This window comes from Diabrotica virgifera, chromosome 1 (assembly GCF_917563875.1).
Source record: "Diabrotica virgifera virgifera chromosome 1, PGI_DIABVI_V3a".
Lineage (NCBI taxonomy): Eukaryota > Metazoa > Arthropoda > Insecta > Coleoptera > Chrysomelidae > Diabrotica > Diabrotica virgifera.
This window is the reverse complement of record NC_065443.1, coordinates 59,892,919-59,914,436: the sequence shown is the minus strand read 5'-3', so window position 1 is coordinate 59,914,436 and position 21,518 is coordinate 59,892,919. Positions and strand designations below refer to the sequence as shown.

The 21,518-nt window shown below is 33.8% G+C and overlaps 1 protein-coding gene across 4 annotated transcripts in view; it reads left to right on the top strand.

Moving 5' to 3' along the window:
- Positions 1-6,536, top strand: part of LOC114331353 (uncharacterized) — a 107,829-nt gene extending 101,293 nt beyond the window's left edge. For all 4 annotated transcript variants that reach the window (XM_050656618.1, XM_050656612.1, XM_050656614.1 and 1 more), the window contains one exon: positions 5,392-6,536. In XM_050656618.1, the coding sequence (XP_050512575.1) occupies positions 5,392-5,518 (127 nt within the window). In that variant the 3' untranslated portion in view covers positions 5,519-6,536. The remainder of the gene's footprint in view (positions 1-5,391) is intronic.
- Positions 6,537-21,518: the final 14,982 nt, after the last annotated feature.

Here is a 21,518-nt window from a genome sequence, read left to right as displayed (position 1 = left end):
ACAAATCAAAGAAAATACCATTTTTAGTGTGGCCGATATGTGAAACAATTGCACATTTAATGATACAAGCATATAATTTGCACCACACATACTACACATATAAAGGTTCAAATTTAGATATGAGGCCATCTCAGATTTTGTCTTTTACAAAAATGGCGGGCGTTCAAAATGGCGGCTATACTTATGTGTTTAATAGTACCATAACTTTTGAACGAAAAGTCCAATTTCAACCAAATTTGGTATATAGGTTTTCCTTTTGATTTACAAGAGAGATATGGTGAATCGGAAGAATCGGTTTACCAGAAGTTGTGTTTTTACTGGTTGTTTATGTGAAAATATGTTTTTTTTTCAATTTTTTCCCTCTGTATATATTAATTTTTCAAAAAGGTAATACCGCAATTGAAAAGAGCGTAAAAATATTTTGTAGAAAATATTTTGAACTTTTTAGTTATGTTAATTATCATTTAATAAATGCATAACGTATCATCACAAGTACCTATGTGTGGCAAATTCGTGCAAACATTATAAGAATTATTGTGCATTTAATGGTAGAAGCATATAATTTGGACCACATATACTACACACATCAAGGTTCAAATTTAGATATAAGGCCATCTCAGATTTTACCTTTTACAAAAATGGCGGGCATGCAAAATGGCGACTATACATATGTGACTTATAGCACGATAACTTTTGAACGAAAAGTCCGATTTCAACCAAATTTATTATATATATTCTTATTTTGATGTGTTAGACCAAGGTCTTGAAGCGGAAGAATCGATTTACCAGAAGTTGTGTTTTTCCTGATTTTTATGTAAAAACATGTTGTTTTTTTACCAATTCTTTCACCCTGTATATATTAATTTTTCAAAAAGTTAATACCGACGTTGAAAAGAGCGTAAAAATATTTTCTAGGAAATATTTTGAACTCTTTAGTTATATTAATTACCAATTAATAAATGCATAACGTATCTTAACATGTACCTATGAACCTATGTGCGGCGCATTCGTGCAAATAATATAAGAATTATTGTACATTTAATAGTAAAAGCATATCTATAATTTGGACCACACACACTACACATACAAAGATTTAAATTTAGATATGAGGCCATCTCAGATTTCGTCTTTTACAAAAATGGCAGGCATTCAAAATGAATCTACCGCACATAGGTACATGTGAAGATACGTTATGCATTTATTAAATGGTAATTAACACAACTAAAAAGTTCAAAATCTTTCCTAAAAAATATTTTTACACTATTTTCAATGGCGGTATTACCTTTTTGAAAAATTAATATATACAGGGTGAAAGAATTGAAAAAAACAACAACATATCTTTACGTAAAAAACAGTAAAAACACAACTTCTGGTAAACCGATTCTTCCGGTTCAAGACCTCGATCTTATGCATCAAAAAAAGAAACTTGATACCAAATTTGGCTAAAATCGGACTTTTCGTTCAAAAGTTATCGTGCTATTAGTCACATATGTATAGCCGCCATTTTGAATGCTCGCCATTTTTGTAAAAGGCAAAATCTGAGATGGCCTCATATCTAAATTTGAACTTTTGTATGTGTAGTATATGTTGTCCAAATTATATGACTCTACCATTAAATGTATAATAATATAATTCTTATAATATTTGCACGAATCTGCCACATATAGGTACATGTGAAGATACGTTATGCATTTATTAAATGGTAATTATCCACAGAGAACGACAGTTCTCACCAGTGGCGCACAACACCCCTACAAGCGACACTATATATACACGAAATTTTCGATTTTCTAAACCTGACTGAATTGAAAATTGGGCCAAATCCCATCTTAAAGTTTAGGAAAAGACTCGTCCATCCATATGTTACCTCTCCATTTTGGTCCAAGGGTGTGGATTTTACGGCCCTTCCCATTTAAAGCCTGTTTTTCGTTCTCGTCCCCAAAACTCCACAAAAATTTCAAAAATTTAAGCCCGACCTTTGCGGCTTCTGATAGCACAGATCATTACCTTTCCAACGCATGTTTAATTTTGAAAATCGGTTATACCATTCAAAAGTTATCGAGCTCAGAAATATGACTCAATTTTTATTTAAAAAATTAGAAATTTTTGTGGATATGTATGTATGTATGTATGTATGTATGTATGTATGTGTGTGGAAAAGTTACACCGATCTGAATTTTTTTTTCTGTGTTTCAAGAAGGTGTGAGGGCCGATTCAGAACCGGTCTAATTTTTGACTTCTGACTACCCGTAAGCCAGCTAGAGGACTAGGTAGATACAAAATAGCATATTTTTTGGGCGTATATATCTTAGGTTCAAGGAAAGACAGGAAAACCGCAAATACACCAAATAAATAGGGTTGAGTTAAGCTTTCAAATAGCGTATAAGCGATCAAGCTGAGACATACACACTGCTCACCAGAGCCAAAAAACTGAAAAATTAAACTTTGAAAATTTTGGCTTTTCGACAATTACTCAAAATTTCAACCTACGAATTGCGCCAATAACTGAGCGTTTGTAGAAGGACTCAGGACGCGTCTAACGGTGTATACCTCATATCTGGGAAAATTCGAATTTTTAAGTTATAGGCTTCATAAGTATAATCAAATCTATTTCTTATGGGAAAAACAGTTTTTCAAGCACAATAATTCCTGTAATACGTTCAGCTATCATACTTGATCTTGGATGCGTCAAATACTACTTGTCAATACGTTTCAAATTCATGTTTAGTGATCAACATCAGGTAAACCGTTCAAAAGTTATAGAGCTCCAAAAGTATAATTAGTCCAGGAACTGAAATCTTTCACTTCGCAATTTTTACAGAATGGATAGATTTGCTTGAAAATTTGACAACAAGTAGTGGATAGTCCAAGGATCAAAATATATATGATGCCGAAAGACGCTTTTACCATGGGGTGGTTGCCACCTCATCTCGAGGGTGGAAATTTTTTATTATATTTTGACCGCAAATGCTGGTAAAAATATTAATTATAAGCAAAAAATGTTCATTATACATTTTTTTGATAAAATTAATAGTTTTCGATTTATTGGTTATCGATGCTGTTAGTTTTATATCGAAAAAATTACCAGAGAACGGCAGTTCTCGCCAGTGGCGCAGAAATACACCCCCCTACACGCGACACTATTATATACACGAAATTTTCAATTTTCTAAATCTGACTGAATTGAAAATTGTGCCAACTCCCATCTTCAAGTTCAGAAAAAGACTCACCCATTTATATGTCAACCATCGATTTTGGTCCAAGAGTGTAGATTTTACGGCCCTTCCTATTTAGGGTCTGTTTTTCGTTCTCGTCCCCACAACTCCCAAAAACTTTAAAAATTTAAGTCCAACCTTTGCGGCTTCTAATAAAACTGATCATTACCTTTCCAACGCATGTCTAATTTTGAAAATCGGTTATACCATTCAAAAGTTATAGAGCTTAGAAATGTGACTTAATTTTTATTTAAAAAAGGGAAAATGTTTGTGGATATATATGTATGTGTGTTTGAAAGTTAAACCGATTTGATATTTTTCTTCTGTGTTTGAAGAGGGTGTCAGGGCCGATTTAGAACCGGTGTAGTTTGTGACTTTTGACCACCCATAAGCCAGCTATAGGACTTGGTAGGTACAAAACGGCATATGTTTTGGGGGTATATATATCCGGATCAAGAAGAGCCAGGAGAACCGCAAATACATCAAATGAATAGTGTTGACTTAAACTTTCAAATGGTGTCCAAGCCGTCAGGATCAGACATACACACGGCTCAGTATAGCCGAAAAACTGAAAAACTAAACTTTGAAAATTTTGGTTTTTCGACAATTACTCAACATTTCAACCTACGAATTGCGCCAATAACTTAGCGTTTGAAGAAGGACTCAAGATGAATTTAACGGTGTATACCTCATATCCCGGAAAATTTGAATTTTTTAGGTTATAGGCTTCATAAGTATGATAAAATCTATTTCCTGTGGGAAAAACGGTTTCTCAAGCTTAATATTTCCTGTAATAGCTTCAGTTATCATACTTGACCTTAGATCCATCAGATACTACTGGTCAATACGTTTCAAACTCATGTTTACTAATCAAAATCGGTTAAGCCGTTTAGAAGTTATTAAGCTACAAAAGTATAATCCAATTAACGATTATTCCCGAAATGGTTTATGTAGTTGTAGTGGTTACGACGCTAAATTTGATCTGGCAACGGGCAATCCGACTTCATTTACCGGCCATCTCAATATTTTTTTTTTCAATCTATTTCGAATAAAAAAATCTAGTGTACATTCGATGGACACTAGATCATTTGGGAGATAATGCAACAAAGGTGACCATTTATAAAGCTTGACGTGTAATAGAGGAACATTGTATTCAACTTCATACATTTAATTTATAAATAACTTTGAAAAACTCCTGATACAAGAATAAAAAACCGCTAAACGCCGTAAAAATGAGTGGCGCATAAAATATTCCAGCTACAAAAGATCTGATATGAATATTACGTGGCGCGAAAATGGATTTTCATTTGATGCAAAACAAAACTCTAGTTTTATTTTAAAAGATTTTTCCATAATATTTGCTAAATTTGAAGTAAACGCGCCACAAAAGAGTTTCAAAATTCAAACTGTATCAAAGTTACTCTTTTGTGGCGCGTTTACTTCAAATTTAGCAAATATTATGGAAAAATCTTTTAAAATAAAACTAGAATTTTGTTTTGCATCAAATGAAAATCCATTTTCGCGCCACGTAATATTCATATCAGATCTTTTGTAGCTGGAATATTTTATGCGCCACTCATTTTTACGGCGTTTAGCGGTTTTTTATTCTTGTAATTAATATAACTACAAAGTTCAAAATATTTCCTAAAACATATTCTTACGCTCTTTTCAATAGTGGTATTACCATTTTGAAAAATTAATATATATATATATAGGGTGAAAAAATGGAAAATAAATTATTTACATAATATAAAATAGTTTTACATAAAAAACCAGGAAAAACAAAACTTTTTGCCATTTTTGTAAAAGGCAAAATCTGAGATGGCCTCATATCTAAATTTGAACCTTTATTTGTGCAGTATATGTGGACCAAAATATACGCTTGTATCATTAAATGTGCAATTCTTATAATATATTGCACGAATCTGCCGCACTATTTATAAATGCAATAAACACAATTGATTTGTTTTTTTGCCAAATTGCAAATAAAATGTGACAACTGTCAGATTTAACTAAAATGTCATGTCACTAAAATGTATATTATCACGGACTTACCTTTTTTTCTATCATTTGTGACGCACTGAAAAATGCTCATGAAAAGAAGCATACTACATAATATATTAATAAAATCATTTAGGTAAAAAGACTTGTATTTATAAAAATTTAACGTTTTCAGTTACGCTATTAGCTACGTTATGGAAAAATCACTGGGATCTTCATTCGACGTCTTCTACGAAGCGGGAAGAAGAGGAAGATACGGTGATAACTGCCAGGAGAAGTATTTAGAATGTAACGAAGTATAAAAACAAAACAGCATTGGACTCAGAATAACATTTTCGCGAAAAAACCAATAGATAGGTACTTATTTAAACTGAACAGAGCGACTGGGAAACAACAGTTGTACAGATTTTTAACCGTAGTAATTATAAGAACTTTACAGTATATTTTAGTATTAAATTAATCATATATATGGCACTGTTCTATGGTTGTTTCAACTGTTAGAAACGTAGAAGGTGCGTAGTCATTTGAGTCCATTTAGTCGCATGACATACCTCTTTCAAAAATAAACACTCTGTATATGAAATTACTTTATGAAAGAGAACAAAACTATATTTTGTCTTCATTTTTGATCAAATTTTATGTTTATCTGTTTGTGTTAAAAATCTGATATGTTGTTTCCGAAATTAACAAAAAAAGGTGTGCAAAAGCAAATGAAGACAGAGAATTACTTAAGTATACAAAAAATTTAATTCAAGTACACATTATTGTTTACCTGAATTTTATTTTTCACTTTTAGTTGACATATATTCTTGTAATATATGCGTGCCTAACCATTGATTTTTTGTTTTGCGTAATCATTATGATTTTGATTATAGTCCTACAATCTATTTAAGAGACTCAAGAACATTCAGCTCAGCGGGGTGCTATTGTTCGAAATGTGTACTTACATAAACAACGGATCATTCCATAAAACAGGTAGATCCCTTGTTTGTGGAATTTCACACCTCGAACAATATCATCCCGCAGAGCTGAATATTATTGAGTATATTAAATAGATTGTAGTACTATAGGATATTTATTTGCATAGCTTGTTTTGTTGTATTGTAAAATGACTGGAGTTAAGAAGTGGTGTTAGAAGCCACAACGGTTTAATTTATTCGTGTTCAGTTGGTGTATGAATGTGATGATTTTAAATCGAGTGATAGACTTTTTAGTTATTTATTTTAATGTTTTTCACTTTTTTGTGTTTGTAAAGATGTTTTGTTTTAAATATTTTGCAAATGTAGGTGTATTTATTTTAATATATATTATATTTATTAATTTGCTTACATTTACTACTTCCCTCCTATTTGCTTCATTTTCCTACAAGTAATTAATATGCCCAATCCACAAGAAGGAATACAAACTCAGCTACAAAAACTATAATAGGCCACGGTAATAAGACAAAAATATACCCTGTTCGTGACACTTCAACAGCCAGGGTACTGAAGCGTTTTTTCGACAGGTAATACCTATAAGAACAAATTGTAACTATTTCCTGCGCAGGATATGGCGGCCATTTTTATTTATAAACAATTTAGTGTCAAAAAAAGCATTTTTTTCGAAATTAATGGAAAACAGTAGGTCTTATGGTTTTCTTAGTACATACATCATCGAGAGAATGGAAAAAGCTTTAAAATGGCGTATTACAAAGTTTAATACTCACTTTTTAATATAATTGCGAAAAAAGGTCGAAATTTCAAAAAAATTAATTTCGCAAGAACTATTGTTAAAATAAGTGTAGGTACAGCTTTAAAATTTTTGTCAAATGAGGGTTCTTTAGTGCTAAATATGTGACAAAAATTTCAAAGCGATTCATTCAATTGATTAAATTTTATTCAAATTGTTTATCCCAGAGAGCTTTTTTTGCAATAACATAAATCAAAAAAAAAATAATGCTAGAACCATTCTACAGGTGTCGAATGAAAGAGCATGAACTAAACTTTCAAATTGTTTTAAAAAAGGTGAATAAAAAATGCATTTATTAGAAATAAATATGTGTGCAAAAGCATCGTCAATTTTTCCTCATAAATTTTTTGAATAACTTTTTTCGAAAAATCATTTTTTTACCGTTTTTTAGGTGCACAACTACCCAGTACATAATGTTATGTATATGATAATTGATGAAAAATTGTAATAAATATATGTAATTTATTGTATAAAAAAATAAAAAGTTTATAAGGAGAAATTTAACATACTTTTGCATAATTATTTATTACTAATAGATGCATTTTTTATTCACTTTTTTTAAACCAATTTGAAAGTTTAGATCATGCTCTTTTATTTGTCACCTGTAAAATGGTTCTGACATTATTTTTTTCTGACTTATGTTATTGCAAAAAAAGCTCTCTGGGATAAACAATTTGAATAAAATTTAAACAATTGAATGGATCGCTTTGAAATTTTTGTCACATATTATGAGCACCAAAGAATCCTCATTTGACAAAAATTCCAAGGCTGTACACTTAGTTTTACAAAAGTTATTGCGAAATTAATTTTTTTGAAATTTCGACCTTGTTTCGCAATTATATTAAAAATAAATGAGTGTATTAAACTTTGTAATACGCCATTTTAAGGCTTTTTCCATTTTCTCGAAGATATTTGTACTAAGAAAAACATGTCTTACTGTTTTCCATTAATTTGAAAAAAAAAAAAAGAAAAAAGTCCGTTTTTTGACACTAAATTGTTTATAAATAAAAATGGCCGCCAGATCCTACGCAGGAAATATTTATAATTTGTTCTTATAGGTATTACCTGTCGAAAAAACGCTTCAGTACCCTTGCTGTTGAGGTGTCATGGAAAAAACCTTATTACCCTGGACTATAAAGGCATATCCTTATTCTGTGTGAGTTATAATGTGTTTACGTGGATCATGAACCGGAGATTAAGTCACTTCATAGAACCAATCATAGGAGAATATAAGGCCTGATTCAGACCAGGACGATCTACTACTAAGCAGCTATTCAACGTAAAACAAATATTAGCTAAAGACTGGGAGCACGACATAGATCTCTACCAAATCTTTGTAGATTTTCGACAAGCTTATGATAACACACATAAAGGTAAAATATATGTAGGTACCTAATTATACAAGAATTTGGTATACCAAGGAAATTGGTAAAGTTAGTTCAAGCCACCATGACTAGTCTAGTCGCAACATAGCGGGTCCCGTGGACACTTTTGGGTCGCCGCGATTTGATGGTGGTATTATAGATTTTTTGGGTCGCTTAATCCAATGAAAGTGGTCTGGAAGCCCAAATGTGGTGCGTTTAATTGTTATTAACAAATTATGGTAAAATTAGGTGGTTTTCAGGAATTATTAGAAGCCCTGTAAATAAATTGATAGTGTTAAGGTCTTCTCTGGTGTATTTTTGGTCACTGAATCAAATGCAACTAGTTGCGATTACTCAAAATGTGTTCTTATTTTGTTAATAACAAAATAATTGTTCATTCGCCGAAAAGCTCGAAATGCGTTATCTACAGCAAGTTTATAGTCTTTTTCATAGTATTTTTATACGCTAAATCTATTGTCACTAGTCGTGATAGCTTAAACCACGTTCCGACTTTGTTATTAATAAATTATTGCAAAAATAACGGTTTACAGCACGTTTACTCACAGTTTTTGCTCTAAATTTTAAAAAACCACTTGGAATGACTTAAAATTTGGCATGCACTATTAGCTAACATGTCAAACAAAACAAGTGATATTGTGCTGATGTGTGCTTTTACCCTGGGTGTGAGTTTCACCCCGTTTCAGGGGTGAAAGAAGAAACCTTTAAAATAAGTCCGGAATTGGATAAACTGTTTAATTCTAAGTAACGTTTAATCTATACAGTTTTTTCACTAAGTCAATACTTTTCGAGTTATTTGCGAGTGAATATGTTTATTTTTAAACAAAAAAACCAAATAAGTAGAAAAGTACCTATTGAGTTAGTGAAAAAACTGTATAGAACAAAAGTTGCTTAGAATTAATCAGTTTATCCACTTCCGGACTTATTTTAAATGTTTCTTTTTCACCCCCGAAAAGGGGCGAATGGTAAAAGCAGACATCGGCCCGGCACAATAGCACTTGTTTTGTTTGACATGTTAGCTACGTGTACGCCAAATTCCATGTCAATCCAAGTGATTTTTTAAAATTTAGAGCAAAAACCGTGAGTGAACGTACTATAAACCGTTATTTTTGCAATAATTTATTAATAACAAAGTCGGAACGTAGTTTAAGCTATCACGACTAGCGGCAATCGATTTAGCCTATAAAAATATTATGAAAAAAACTACAAACTTGCTGTAGATAGTCGCATTCGATTCAGCGACCAAAAATACAGCAGAGAAGACCTTAACACTATCAATTTATATACAGGGCTTCTAATAATTTTTGAAAAACACCTAATTTTACAATAATTTGTTGATAACAATTAAACCCACCACATTTGGGCTTCCAGACCACTTCCATTGGATTCAGCGACCCAAAAAACCTATAATACCACCATCAAATCGCGGCGACCTAAAAGTGTCCACGGGACTCCCTATGTTGCGACTAGACTAGACTTACACAGAAGCGCAAGTACTAGTTAAAAATCAATTGACAGATCCCTTCCAGATATAACTAAAGGGCTAAAACTAAGAAATGTCATAAGAAAAATGTCCGTAAACCCAAAAAATTTATTGTTTAACAGAGCAGCAATTTAAGTCTCAGCAGATTGTAATGTACGCAGATGATGTAAACTTGATGGGAAGAACCGCAAGAAAGAAACAATAAAAAACTTTATGTGGAGCTTCAAGAAAATGTGAAAGAAATAGGGCTAGCCGTCAAAGATAACACTAAAGCCCTAATACAAGCAAGGAAACAACGAAACTTACAGAATTTGACAATAGACGACACTAATATTGAAGTAGTAAAACAGCCCACATACCTGGGTGTACAGATAATTGAGGATGGCAGCGAGGAGGAGGAAATACGGAAATGGATAATGCTTGCTCACGAAGCATACTTCTCTCGGTCGCACGTGTTTGGATTCAAAGACATCCGCAGGGAAGTAAAGTTTAAAATATATAAAACCATCATACTACCAATAGCAACATATGGCGTAGAAACATGGATCATAACTGAAAAGACAATAAACCTTATTAATAATTTTGAATGACAGATATTAAGAAGGATATATTGGGATCCATTTCAGGGCCGGATTTAAGGGGTGGCAGGCTGGGCAGCTGCCCGGGGCCCCCACAAAGCCCGAAACTTAAAAAAGCTGCACATTATTCATAATAATTTTTGTTTATCAATTAACTCTGATATTTCGTTACATGGAAGGTTTCTCTCCTGTTGAAAATGTATTTTTGCGAAATCACGAGCATAAAGCAGAAGATATATTTAATTCTCTAATTCTTCTCTTTCAAGGAGATGATATCGATTTGAAAAACTGCATGGGACAGTCCTACGACAACGCGTCAGTTATGAGTGAAAAATATTATGGTGTTCAGGCTGAAATTAAATAACATAATATCTTGGCGTTGTGGATTCCGTGTGCCGTCCACTCTCTAAATTTAGTTGCAAAAGCTGCACTGTGTTCTCCTGCTGCCATAGCATTCTTTGATTTCTTACCCAAGTAGCAATTTTTCGACGCATTGGTTGTCAGTACAAACAAATGCACTGTATATAACGTTGCCCGAGAGCATTTTCAGTTGTTTCGGCCAACGACCCCTAACCCGACTGACATTACGATGTTACAACGTTAAGTAATATCTTTAGTTATATGATAAACTAAGTTATTACTATTGTGACAACTACATACCACAGTCAAGTTTTTTCAACAATCGCAACTACTTAAAAACGTTATAATGCTAAACTAATTTACGCCCATGGGTTTTCTGGCCGACTAGGTAGTTGTCTCCACAATACATGTTCTCTCACGACCACAGGGCCTTTACGTATAGTTCTATAGATATGTGACACGTTTACGGCAACTTCAGGAGCAAAAAAAGAATTTACTTTATAACCTTACTTTTTTCTTATTATTTTATATTTTATTTTGCTGGAAATTTTCGATTTATTTAACAACCTCTGTTTATTTGTTTTTTATTAGCTGGTTTCTCCATTGTCCATTGTTTTATCAGTAGATTTGATAAGCTCTAATCTTTGTATCAGCTTTGCTAGACAGGGTTGCCAGGCCAGTTTCTTACTCTTTCAGTACTATATCCGTTGCAAGATAATTTGGCTGAAACTCCGACAAAATATGTACTTTTTCTACATATTTTGTCTGAATTCCATCCGAATTATCTTGCAGCGGATAGTAGTTTTGCTTTCAAAAAATTAATAGAAATCAGTAGATTCTTTTTAGGCCCTGTAAATACAGTAAAATCTGTGTTAACGGTTACCTGTCAAAATCGCCCGATTTCATACAACTTAAAGTAAACATTAAGTAAAGTTCACTTTAAAGTTGACATTTACCCATATATGAATTGTGATAAAGTTAGAGGTACCAACTTACTTAAAATTTAAAAAACTGATTATGAAACCGAGCGTTACAATCATTTTGAAAATTCTCCAAACCAATTATATGAAGATTTCCTTATTTATATCTGGTATTTACCAGTTTCATTTCTAGACAAGGCGAAAACGGCGGGTTCGAAGGGAAAAATATTCCCATGAAATTTTTTTACATAATCACATTCGTGAGACATCACAGAATAAGGTTCAAGAAGTCGCCCAAGTGAAAAATGGGCCAATTTTTTTTTAACAATTTTTTTTAATCAAATTGCAAGAATCAATATTTTTGGCCCGAGCAATTTTTTCTTTAATTTTTTGGACCATTCTGGACAAAAAAAGGTCTCTAATAATTTTTCTCTAAAGTTGATCGTTTTCGACTTATAAGCAATTTAAAATTGAAAAAACGAAAAATGGCGATTTTCAAGGCTTAATAACTCGGTTAAAAGTTATTATTATGAAAGTCAATATATGACTAAATCAAAGTTTGAAGCCCCCCCTACAAGATCCTGAAGAAATTTTCGTCATTATTTTATTACTAAGCTGTTATTTTTAAGTAATAATAATAAGCGCCATTCACGTGTGCGGGGCTGTAAATGCTGAGTGCGAGAGAGAAGCTATTCCAGCAGTCCTCGCACTCACATTTACAGCAGCGTCAATACGATACAACCACTCATTGTTATTAATTAAAAATAACAGCTTAGTAGTAAATTAATGAAACAGATTTCTTCGGGATCATGTCCCTAATAGCACACGACGTCCAATGGACGTCCAAAATAGGTCCATTTTTGGTCCTAACGTACATGGACTATAAATGGACGTCCTTTGGACGTCCCACGTTGGACGTCCTTCGGAAGGAATAAATATGGACGTCCTTTGGACGTCCGACTTTGGACGTCCTTTGGACGGAATAAAAATGGACGTCCTTTGGACGTCCGACTTTGGACGTCCTTCGGAAGGAATAAATATGGACGTCCTTTGGACGTCCGACGTTGGACGTCCTTCGGACGGAATAAAAATGGACGTCCTTTGGACGTCCGACGTTGGACGTCCTTCGGATGGAATAAATATGAACGTCCTTTGGACGTCCATATACTGGACGAAATACGGACGTTTTATGAACGCTTCCCTAATAGCACACGACGTCCAAAATAGGTCCATTTTTGGTCCTAACGTCCATGGACTATAAATGGACGTTCTTTGGACGTCCGGCGTTGGACGTCCTTCGGTGGACTAAATATGTACGTCCTTCGGACGTCCGACGTTGGACGTCCTTCGGTGGACTAAATATGTACGTCCTTCGGACGTCCGATGTTGGACGTCCTTCGGGTGGAATAAATATGAACGTCCTTTGGACGTCCGTACTGGACGAAATACGGACGTTTGCTGATCGTCTATATTGGACATATTATACGAATTACGGGATAAAATAGCAAAATAATTCAATAAAATATTTTATGTTAATAAAATAGTTTACATCGAAAAGATAATTATATTTAATTCAAAATTGCACAGTTTAATATTCTAAACATGTTTTTGTTTTTTTTTTGTAAAGTGTGAAAATCTTATTTGTAAATTATTTGTTACAATGTTTTATTATTCTAGTTACCAAGATCACATAAGTTTGCTAATTAATTCTAGTAAGCAAAAATATAATTTTTATCAATGTATCCGTACTACAAATGAATCTTAAGAGCATCTTTTTGAAGTTGAATATACGTGCTCAAAATAGGTCCAGTCTTAGTCCTAATGTCTATGGACTATAAATGGATGTCCTTTGGACGTCCGACGTTAGACGTACTTCGGGTGGAATAAATATGAATACGGTGGACTAAATATGTACGTCCTTCGGACGTCCGATGGTGGACGTCCGATGGTGGAATAAATACGAACGTCCTTTGGACGTCCGTACTGGACGAAATACGGACTTTTTGTGGACGTCTGAAAATCACCCCCACTACTTGGTTCCTCTGTTGACAAAACTATAACGATAGGCGATAGATTTTCGATTCACCCACCGATATCAGTATCAGTTCGAAGTTGGAGAGTTGATCTCTCAGTCGTTGTCGTCGTTAGGGCTCCGCGTAGAGTTTTATTCATTAACCACTGATTTTCATAATGTAAGAAATTATATTATATACGAATTAAAGTGTAATATACTTATACATATACTATATATTACGTAAAACTATGAAGACGCTGTTTCACAACATAACACAGAGTCCGACCGCCTCATCGGGCCATTTAGAGCATCAATGCATAAGTCCATCCAATGGATTATTATGTGCCCCTTTGACATAGGCGCACAACATTTTAATCTACCACCCTGAGGATTCCTGCTCCTGGAGATTTTCTGAAGTGCCGAAACAGTCTATGTTCCTGATTCCTCGATCAGATGAGAAGTTTTCGGAGCCATCAACCCCAGACAGCTACTGGAGCTCCACGTTGCAGCCAGTCACTTCTTGGTAAGTGAACGCCAAAGAGGAAGCATTCAGACTCTGCTGCTACCACCGTCTGGACATAGCCTATCGATTCCTGATGGCCTAGAGGACAAACTCGCCGAGAATGGTGGACAAAACCACCAGCCAGGACAACTGGTATCCAAACATTGGTATTATTTACGTTTTTTATTACATTTACATATTTTTTCATGCTCTTTGATATATTTCTTATGCTTTCTGGTATATTTTTCATACATTTTTCAATCTTATGGGTGTTTGGTAAAGAATGGGCCATAGCTTAACCTTGGATTACTGAGCTTAAAATAGGTCGATTTAAGCTAACTTACTTTAGTACGAAAGATGATAATAACCGAAATACAGGGTGTCAAATTTAAACTTTTATTTTATTCTTGATTATTTCCTAGGCAATACATCATTTTTGGTGTTGAATTTAGATTTCTTGTCCCAAAAAACCCCCGCTTACCAAATTTCGTGATATTATCCCATGCTTGTTAGGAAATATTCAAGAATAAATAAAATAAAAGTTTAAATTTGACACCTTGTATTTCGGTTATTATCAACTTTAGTACTAATGTAAGTTAACTTAAATCGACCTATTTTACCCTCCGAAATCTAAGGTTAATCTATGGCCTATTCTTTACCAAACACTCTGTATAAGTACATAATTGCATTCTAGCCAATCTTTTTGATTTTCTATAAAGTATAGACTTCCTTGAATTTTTACTGCAATGTAACTTCTTGGATTTGAATTTAAAATTTATTGTTAAAGGAAATTTCCGCTAGCTCGGTGGCCCCTTTGTTCGTCTTACTACTTACCTCTACCCAACGGTTCTTTTTTCAAACAGATTGGGTTGGTATGTACCTGGTAAGCAAAAGGTATTTATCTCAGTATTTTATAATCTATTTATAATATTGAAATATCTAAGCGAAGGCGGATGAAAAAAAATTAGACAAAAGTTGAATGATTATTATAATATTATAATATAATATTACACTATATAATAAGTATACATAGATAGAATATTTTCTTTTTAAGAAATTGTCCATTATCTCCAAATGAGCAAGGTGTCGATTTGAAATATATGTATAATATACAGCCCATTACGCACCACCTTAAAAGTTGAGCATTTTTGATGTCTCGAATTTCCTAAACCAGTTGTCCCATCTAGGTGATTTTTTTTATAATATCCTCCTTAAGGTGATACAGTAGCGATCAACAGGTAGCAAAAACGCGTTCCAAGATTGCGGCTGTAATTTTGAATATTTTTTCGAGATATTTGGCACACGTATTCGTAATATAATAAAGAATGGCGGTACAGAGCCCAATTTGAAAAATATATTAATATGTGGAAATTACTCTGTAATTAAATACAATATTAAAAAAACAAGCCTGTACCGCCATTAAGAAGAACAAAAAATACACTTTCTTCAAATAAACTTTTTTATGCGATGCCTAGATTTTGTGTCATTTTGGAACTACTAAAATTTTTTATTTCATTAGTAGTTCCAAAATGACACAACATCTAGGCATTGGATAAAAAAGTTTATTTGAAGAAAGTGTATTTTTTTGTTCTTCTTAATGGCGGTACAGGCTCGTTTTTTTAATATTGTATTTAATTACAGAGTAATTTTCACATATTATTATATTTTTCAAATTGGGCTCTGTACCGCCATTCTTTTTATTATATTACGAATGCGTGTGCCAAATATCTCAAAAAAATATTCAAAATTACAGCCGCAATCTTGGAACGCGTTTTCGCTACCTGTTGCTCGCTACTGTTTCCTCTTAAGCTTGTCATGCACGGGGAGCTATATACTGTAATATATATTATATCACATCGCTCTCTATAGTAATGAGTGAGCCTGCACACACGGAACCATTAGTTCCGTGTGCCACATCAATGAGGGTTGTTTGTCTCGTTAATTTATTGACTAATACGAGATCTGGTCTATTATGCGCCACTGTTTGGTCTGTGAGCACAGTGGGGTCCCAGTATAGCTTGTAGTTGCCATCCTCAAGCATACTCTCAGGGACGTATTGATAATATGGGAGATGGTCGGTTTGGAGATATGGGTTTATTATTATTATTATTATTAATTATTATTGTAGTACCATTTAAACACAACGTTTTAAAAACTTTTTTGCCTGTTATTGCTTTTTCGAAAAGTTAATTTTTATCGAAATATTTTGAATATTTGTCAAATCCACCACATATTTGTATATGGTTAAGTACCATTATGGAGACTTGGTAATATTATGCAAACTTATTTATGCTTTACATTTTTAGGTATATTTTGAACCATATTAAAAAAGAAGCCAGATCTCGATAAAACGTGCCTTATCGAAAAAAATACAAAGAGGCAAAAAAGTTTTAAAAACATTCTGTTTAACTAATGGTACCTCAGTAATAGTTTAATTGGAACTTACACATTCAAAATTACTGAATAGAGAATTGAAAACCCTTTCAACTGAGGTGCCACACAACCCCTATTCCCATTTAAAAAAATCATTGATTACGTCATCACGCTCAGATGGATGACATCACTAGTATGAAATATATGTCAAAAAGTTGTAATTTAAACACAAAAATCGACCTGTTTCCGGATTTTTCTCTATAGTCGTCCATTTTAGAGAAAATTAATTTATTCCATAATTTAGGACCTCTCTGTATATATTATATCACATCGCTCTCTATAGTAATGAGTGAGCCTGCACATACGGAACCATTTGTTTCCTGTCTGCAGGCTCACTCATTACTATAGAGAGCGATATGATATAATATACATATATTACAGCATAGCTCCCTGTGCATGACAAGCTTAAGGAGGTAACCTATAGCCTAGGCTATAATATTATAAAAAAATCACTTAGATGGGACAACAGGTTTAGGAAATACGAGACATCAAAAATACCCCATATTTAAGGTGGTGCGTTAATTTCTTGGAGAAGTGTATTGTAATTTAATGTAAATAATGTAATATCCAATAATTGTAATTTAATATAAGATGTAATATAAGTTTCTTAAAAAATATATTTTTTATTTCCCACAATACATTCTTCACAGGTCTAAATATCAACTATAGACGTCCACCGAACGTCCTCCCAGGACGTTAGATGGATGTTCGGCAGCAAGACATTGGACCAAACTGGGACGCCCTATGAAGACCCAATTGACGTCCACCGAACGTCCCCTTGGACGTTAGGTGGACCTCCATTGGACGTTTGGCAAAGTGGAATTTGGACCAAAATTGGACGTCCTGTTAAGGTCCAATTCACGTCCCCTAGGACGTCCGATTAAGGTCCGATTAAGGTCCAATTTACGTCCAATTAAGGTCCCATTTACGTCCGATTAAGGTCCAATTTACGTCCGATTAAAGTCCAATTTACGTCCGATTAAGGTCCAACTTACGTCCGATTAAGGTCCAATTTACGTCCGATTAAGGTCCAACTTACGTCCGATTAAGGTCCAATTTACGTCCGATTAAGGTCCAAGTTACGTCCGATTAAGGTCCAATTTACGTCCGATTAAGGTCCAATTTACGTCCGATTAAGGTCTAATTTACGTCCGATTAAAGTCCAATTTACGTCCGATTAAGGTCCAATTTACGTCCGATTAAGGTCCAATTTACGTCCGATTAAGGTCCAATTTACGTCCGATTGAGGTCCAATTTACGTCCGATTAAGGTCCAATTTACGTCCGGTTAAGGTACAATTTACGTCCGATTAAGGTCCAATTTACGTCCCCTAGGACGTCCGATTAAGGTCCAATTTACGTCCGATTAAGGTCCAATATACGTCCCCTCGGACCTTAGATGGACGTCCAATGGACGTTCGGTAGCGCGACATTTGGACCAAAATAGGACGTATAAAGGACGTTCCTCGGACGAAAACGGACGTCCAATGGACGTCCCTAAAGTACGTGAAGGACGTCCAATGGACGTCCATTGGACGTCCTTGTGCTATTAGGGGTAACGGTGACTTTAAACTTTGATTTAGTCACTTTCTGACTTTCAAAATAATAATTTTTGACCGACTTATTAGGCCTTAAAAATGGCTATTTTCGCGTTTTTCAAATTTTAACTTGCTTCTAACTCGAAAAAGATCAACTTTAGAGAAAAATTATAAGAGAACTTTTTTGTCCAGAATGGTCCAAAAAATCTAAAAAAAATAGTCAGGGCCAAAATATTTATTTTTGCAATTTGATTAAAAAAAAATTGTTAAAAAAAATTGGCCCACTTTTCTCGTGGGCGACTTCTTGAACCTTATTCTGGGATGTCTCACGAATGTGATTATGCAAAAATATCTCATGGGAATATTTTCCCAACGAACCCGCCGTTTCCGCCTTGTCTATTCTCTGTCCATCTATTATCATCATCTACGTCCTGAATCTTATTTTCGGTAATGACATTGGGAAATTGTAACAAAATGTCTGAAAATTAATTTAGAAATGGGGTGAATACTATTAAAAAGCAAATTTTATTTTAGTGATAACAAAATATTGAAATATACCAAACATCTAATAAAAAACATTGCCTACTAGAATTTTTTAAATAATATCAAAAATATACCAAAACAGTAGATATCTACTAAATGTGGCAACGCTGTTAAGGAGAATGATGCACTTCATTGCACTGGTCACATGACCTCTGTCACCCAATAAGAGAGTGCGTTCTAAAGTGGTTGGGATAGTCGGTCCAGGCCGCGTTTGGTCGGCGATTGGACTTCTCGGTTGTGTCATCCGTCTATGGTTGGTAATAAGGTATATTTTAAGTAATATTGGTAATGTTGTTTAATGCACCATTTTGGTTTTTTTGGGATGTAATGAAAATAAAAACACAAAATATAAAAAATGCAGGCATTTTCTAATACCTTTAAAAGCACCATCAATACATTAAATTTATACAAAACATCTTTAACATAAATTCTGGCTTTTATATTAAAATTAGATTTTTTAAATTTACATATTTTTTGTTAAAAAGGTGATAAAAAATGAGCGCGTGTGTTTTTTAAAGGTTCCTACGACAACGCGTCAGTTATGAGTGAAAAATATTATGGTGTTCAGGCTGAAATTAAATAACATAATATCTTGGCGTTGTGGATTCCGTGTGCCGTCCACTCTCTAAATTTAGTTGCAAAAGCTGCACTGTGTTCTCCTGCTGCCATAGCATTCTTTGATTTCTTATAGAAGCACTATATGAGCTATATGTATTGTTCACTTCCTCTACATATAGATACAACTTTATAATAGAATTTTTAAAAGCTGCGTCTTTAAGCGAGAGCAACGCCGACCGTGGCAGAAATATTATTGTTCCTAAAGGAGTAAATACTACTAGGTGAGCATCTAGAAGTGATGCCGCATAAGCACGAGTTACATATACGTTTTAATCAGATTAAAGGAGCATAATCCAAAATTTCTGAAGACCATGCGAGGAACAATTTAAAACTCGTAACAATGCGAATGGTTTGTATTATCGAATGTGTTTACAGGAAGGATATATTTGCAATATTTTGGAACGAAATCTTAGAGAGGACAAACAGCACAATACGTATTCTCCAATATCCAAATATTGACCTTAATATTAAGGAGTGGCGGCACTTAGATCACTTAACGAATTTATGTTCTTTTTAAAGGAATATTCGACTGCCTCCACTGGATTATGGAACATCTCTAGAGACTGAAATGACAAAATCCGAGAAATTTAGGACTCAAAATTTTATCGCTATTATAGATAATTTCATTTCGTCTTTAGTCACAGGCTTTCTGCATATGAATCTATTCATTCTAATTTTGGATTTTTACATACCTAATTTGGAAAATTTAAGTAACTCCCAATGAAATTGAAGCGCACTCACTGAAGCTTACCGACTCGTACAACAATGATTTAGGTGAACACCTAGGTGTCGAACTGGTAAAATTTGTAGAATTTTTCAATTCATTTAAAGATGAGGTTGGCTCATCAATAATAAGTAAGTAAAGAGCTTCAAATGTACCGACTGATAAAAGAAAAGCATGTGAATGATGCGTTTCCAAACGTTGAGGTGGCACTTCGTTTACATTTAGTTCTGATTCTAACTAACTGCAGTGGAGAGATCATTCTCAAAACTTAAGTTAATTAAAAATCGACTTCGGTCTATGATGAGCCAAGAGCGTTTGAATCATCTCTCTATAATAATGAGCATTGAACACGATGTTTTAAGATATCTACCCATATAGCACACAACGTCCGATGGACGTCCATGTAACGTACATTTAAAGTCCAAACGTCCATGGTCCAAAACTGGACGTACTATGTACGTACATTACGCGACGTCCATTGGACGTTTGATTTCAACGTACACTGGACATCCATTTGTGGTCCATGGATATTTTACACAAAACTCGATTATTATTATGAGTAATTATTAGCTTATTGTTTTAATCAAAGCAGTATTATTAGTAGAATATAAAAATCTTCCAATAATAGAGTCACATATTTTTTCGTCATCGAATTAAAACATATGAACCACTAAAATTAAACCTATATAATAAAATTAGACGATGATAAAATGATCGTAAACTTTCTCAGTATAACCGTATAACAGAGCTACCATCGGTAATTAATTATAGACCTTACCATAATATAGACACTATCAATTGAAATCTTAAATGTGCATTTGTAACTGTTAAATTTCCCGCCTTGCAATATATTTGTCCGCCATCGAATGTCTTTTTAGTTACCAACAGTGTTGCCAGAGAAATTTTTGTAAATGCACTGGAATGACTGAAATAGTGACACAAAATGTACTAAACCAACACATTTTGTACAATAACTTAAAGAAAACGTCGTTTAATGTTATTTGAAGCAAATTTCTTATATCACAAAATTTGAGGTTTTCACTTTAAGATACTTTAGTATCAAAAGTTTGGTTGTTAATTGTATCAAATTGGTACAATGTATCAACTCTGGCTACCAACTGGCCCGGCGGCGAGATTACGGATCCTAATTAGTGTCATGTGCAGTGCGTGTGTTGAGTAAATTTGTTACTTTGCAAAGTCGACGTCATTCTCTTTGCAAAGAGACGCTAATTGTATCCGAACGTCTGCGGTCCCTCCGCCGAGTACCGATCCCACATGGACAGAAACAATTTTCATTTATTAATTTATGATAAACGAAAATTTTTTGAACCTGGTGAGATTCGAACTCACGACCATTAGGACCTTTCGATCCAAAGGTAGGCGCTTTTACCACTGAGCCACAGAAGGGGTGACATGTAATATAACTACTTGGAATTATGGAAATTAATGAGTTATTGAAATATGTTAAATCTCAGCTAGA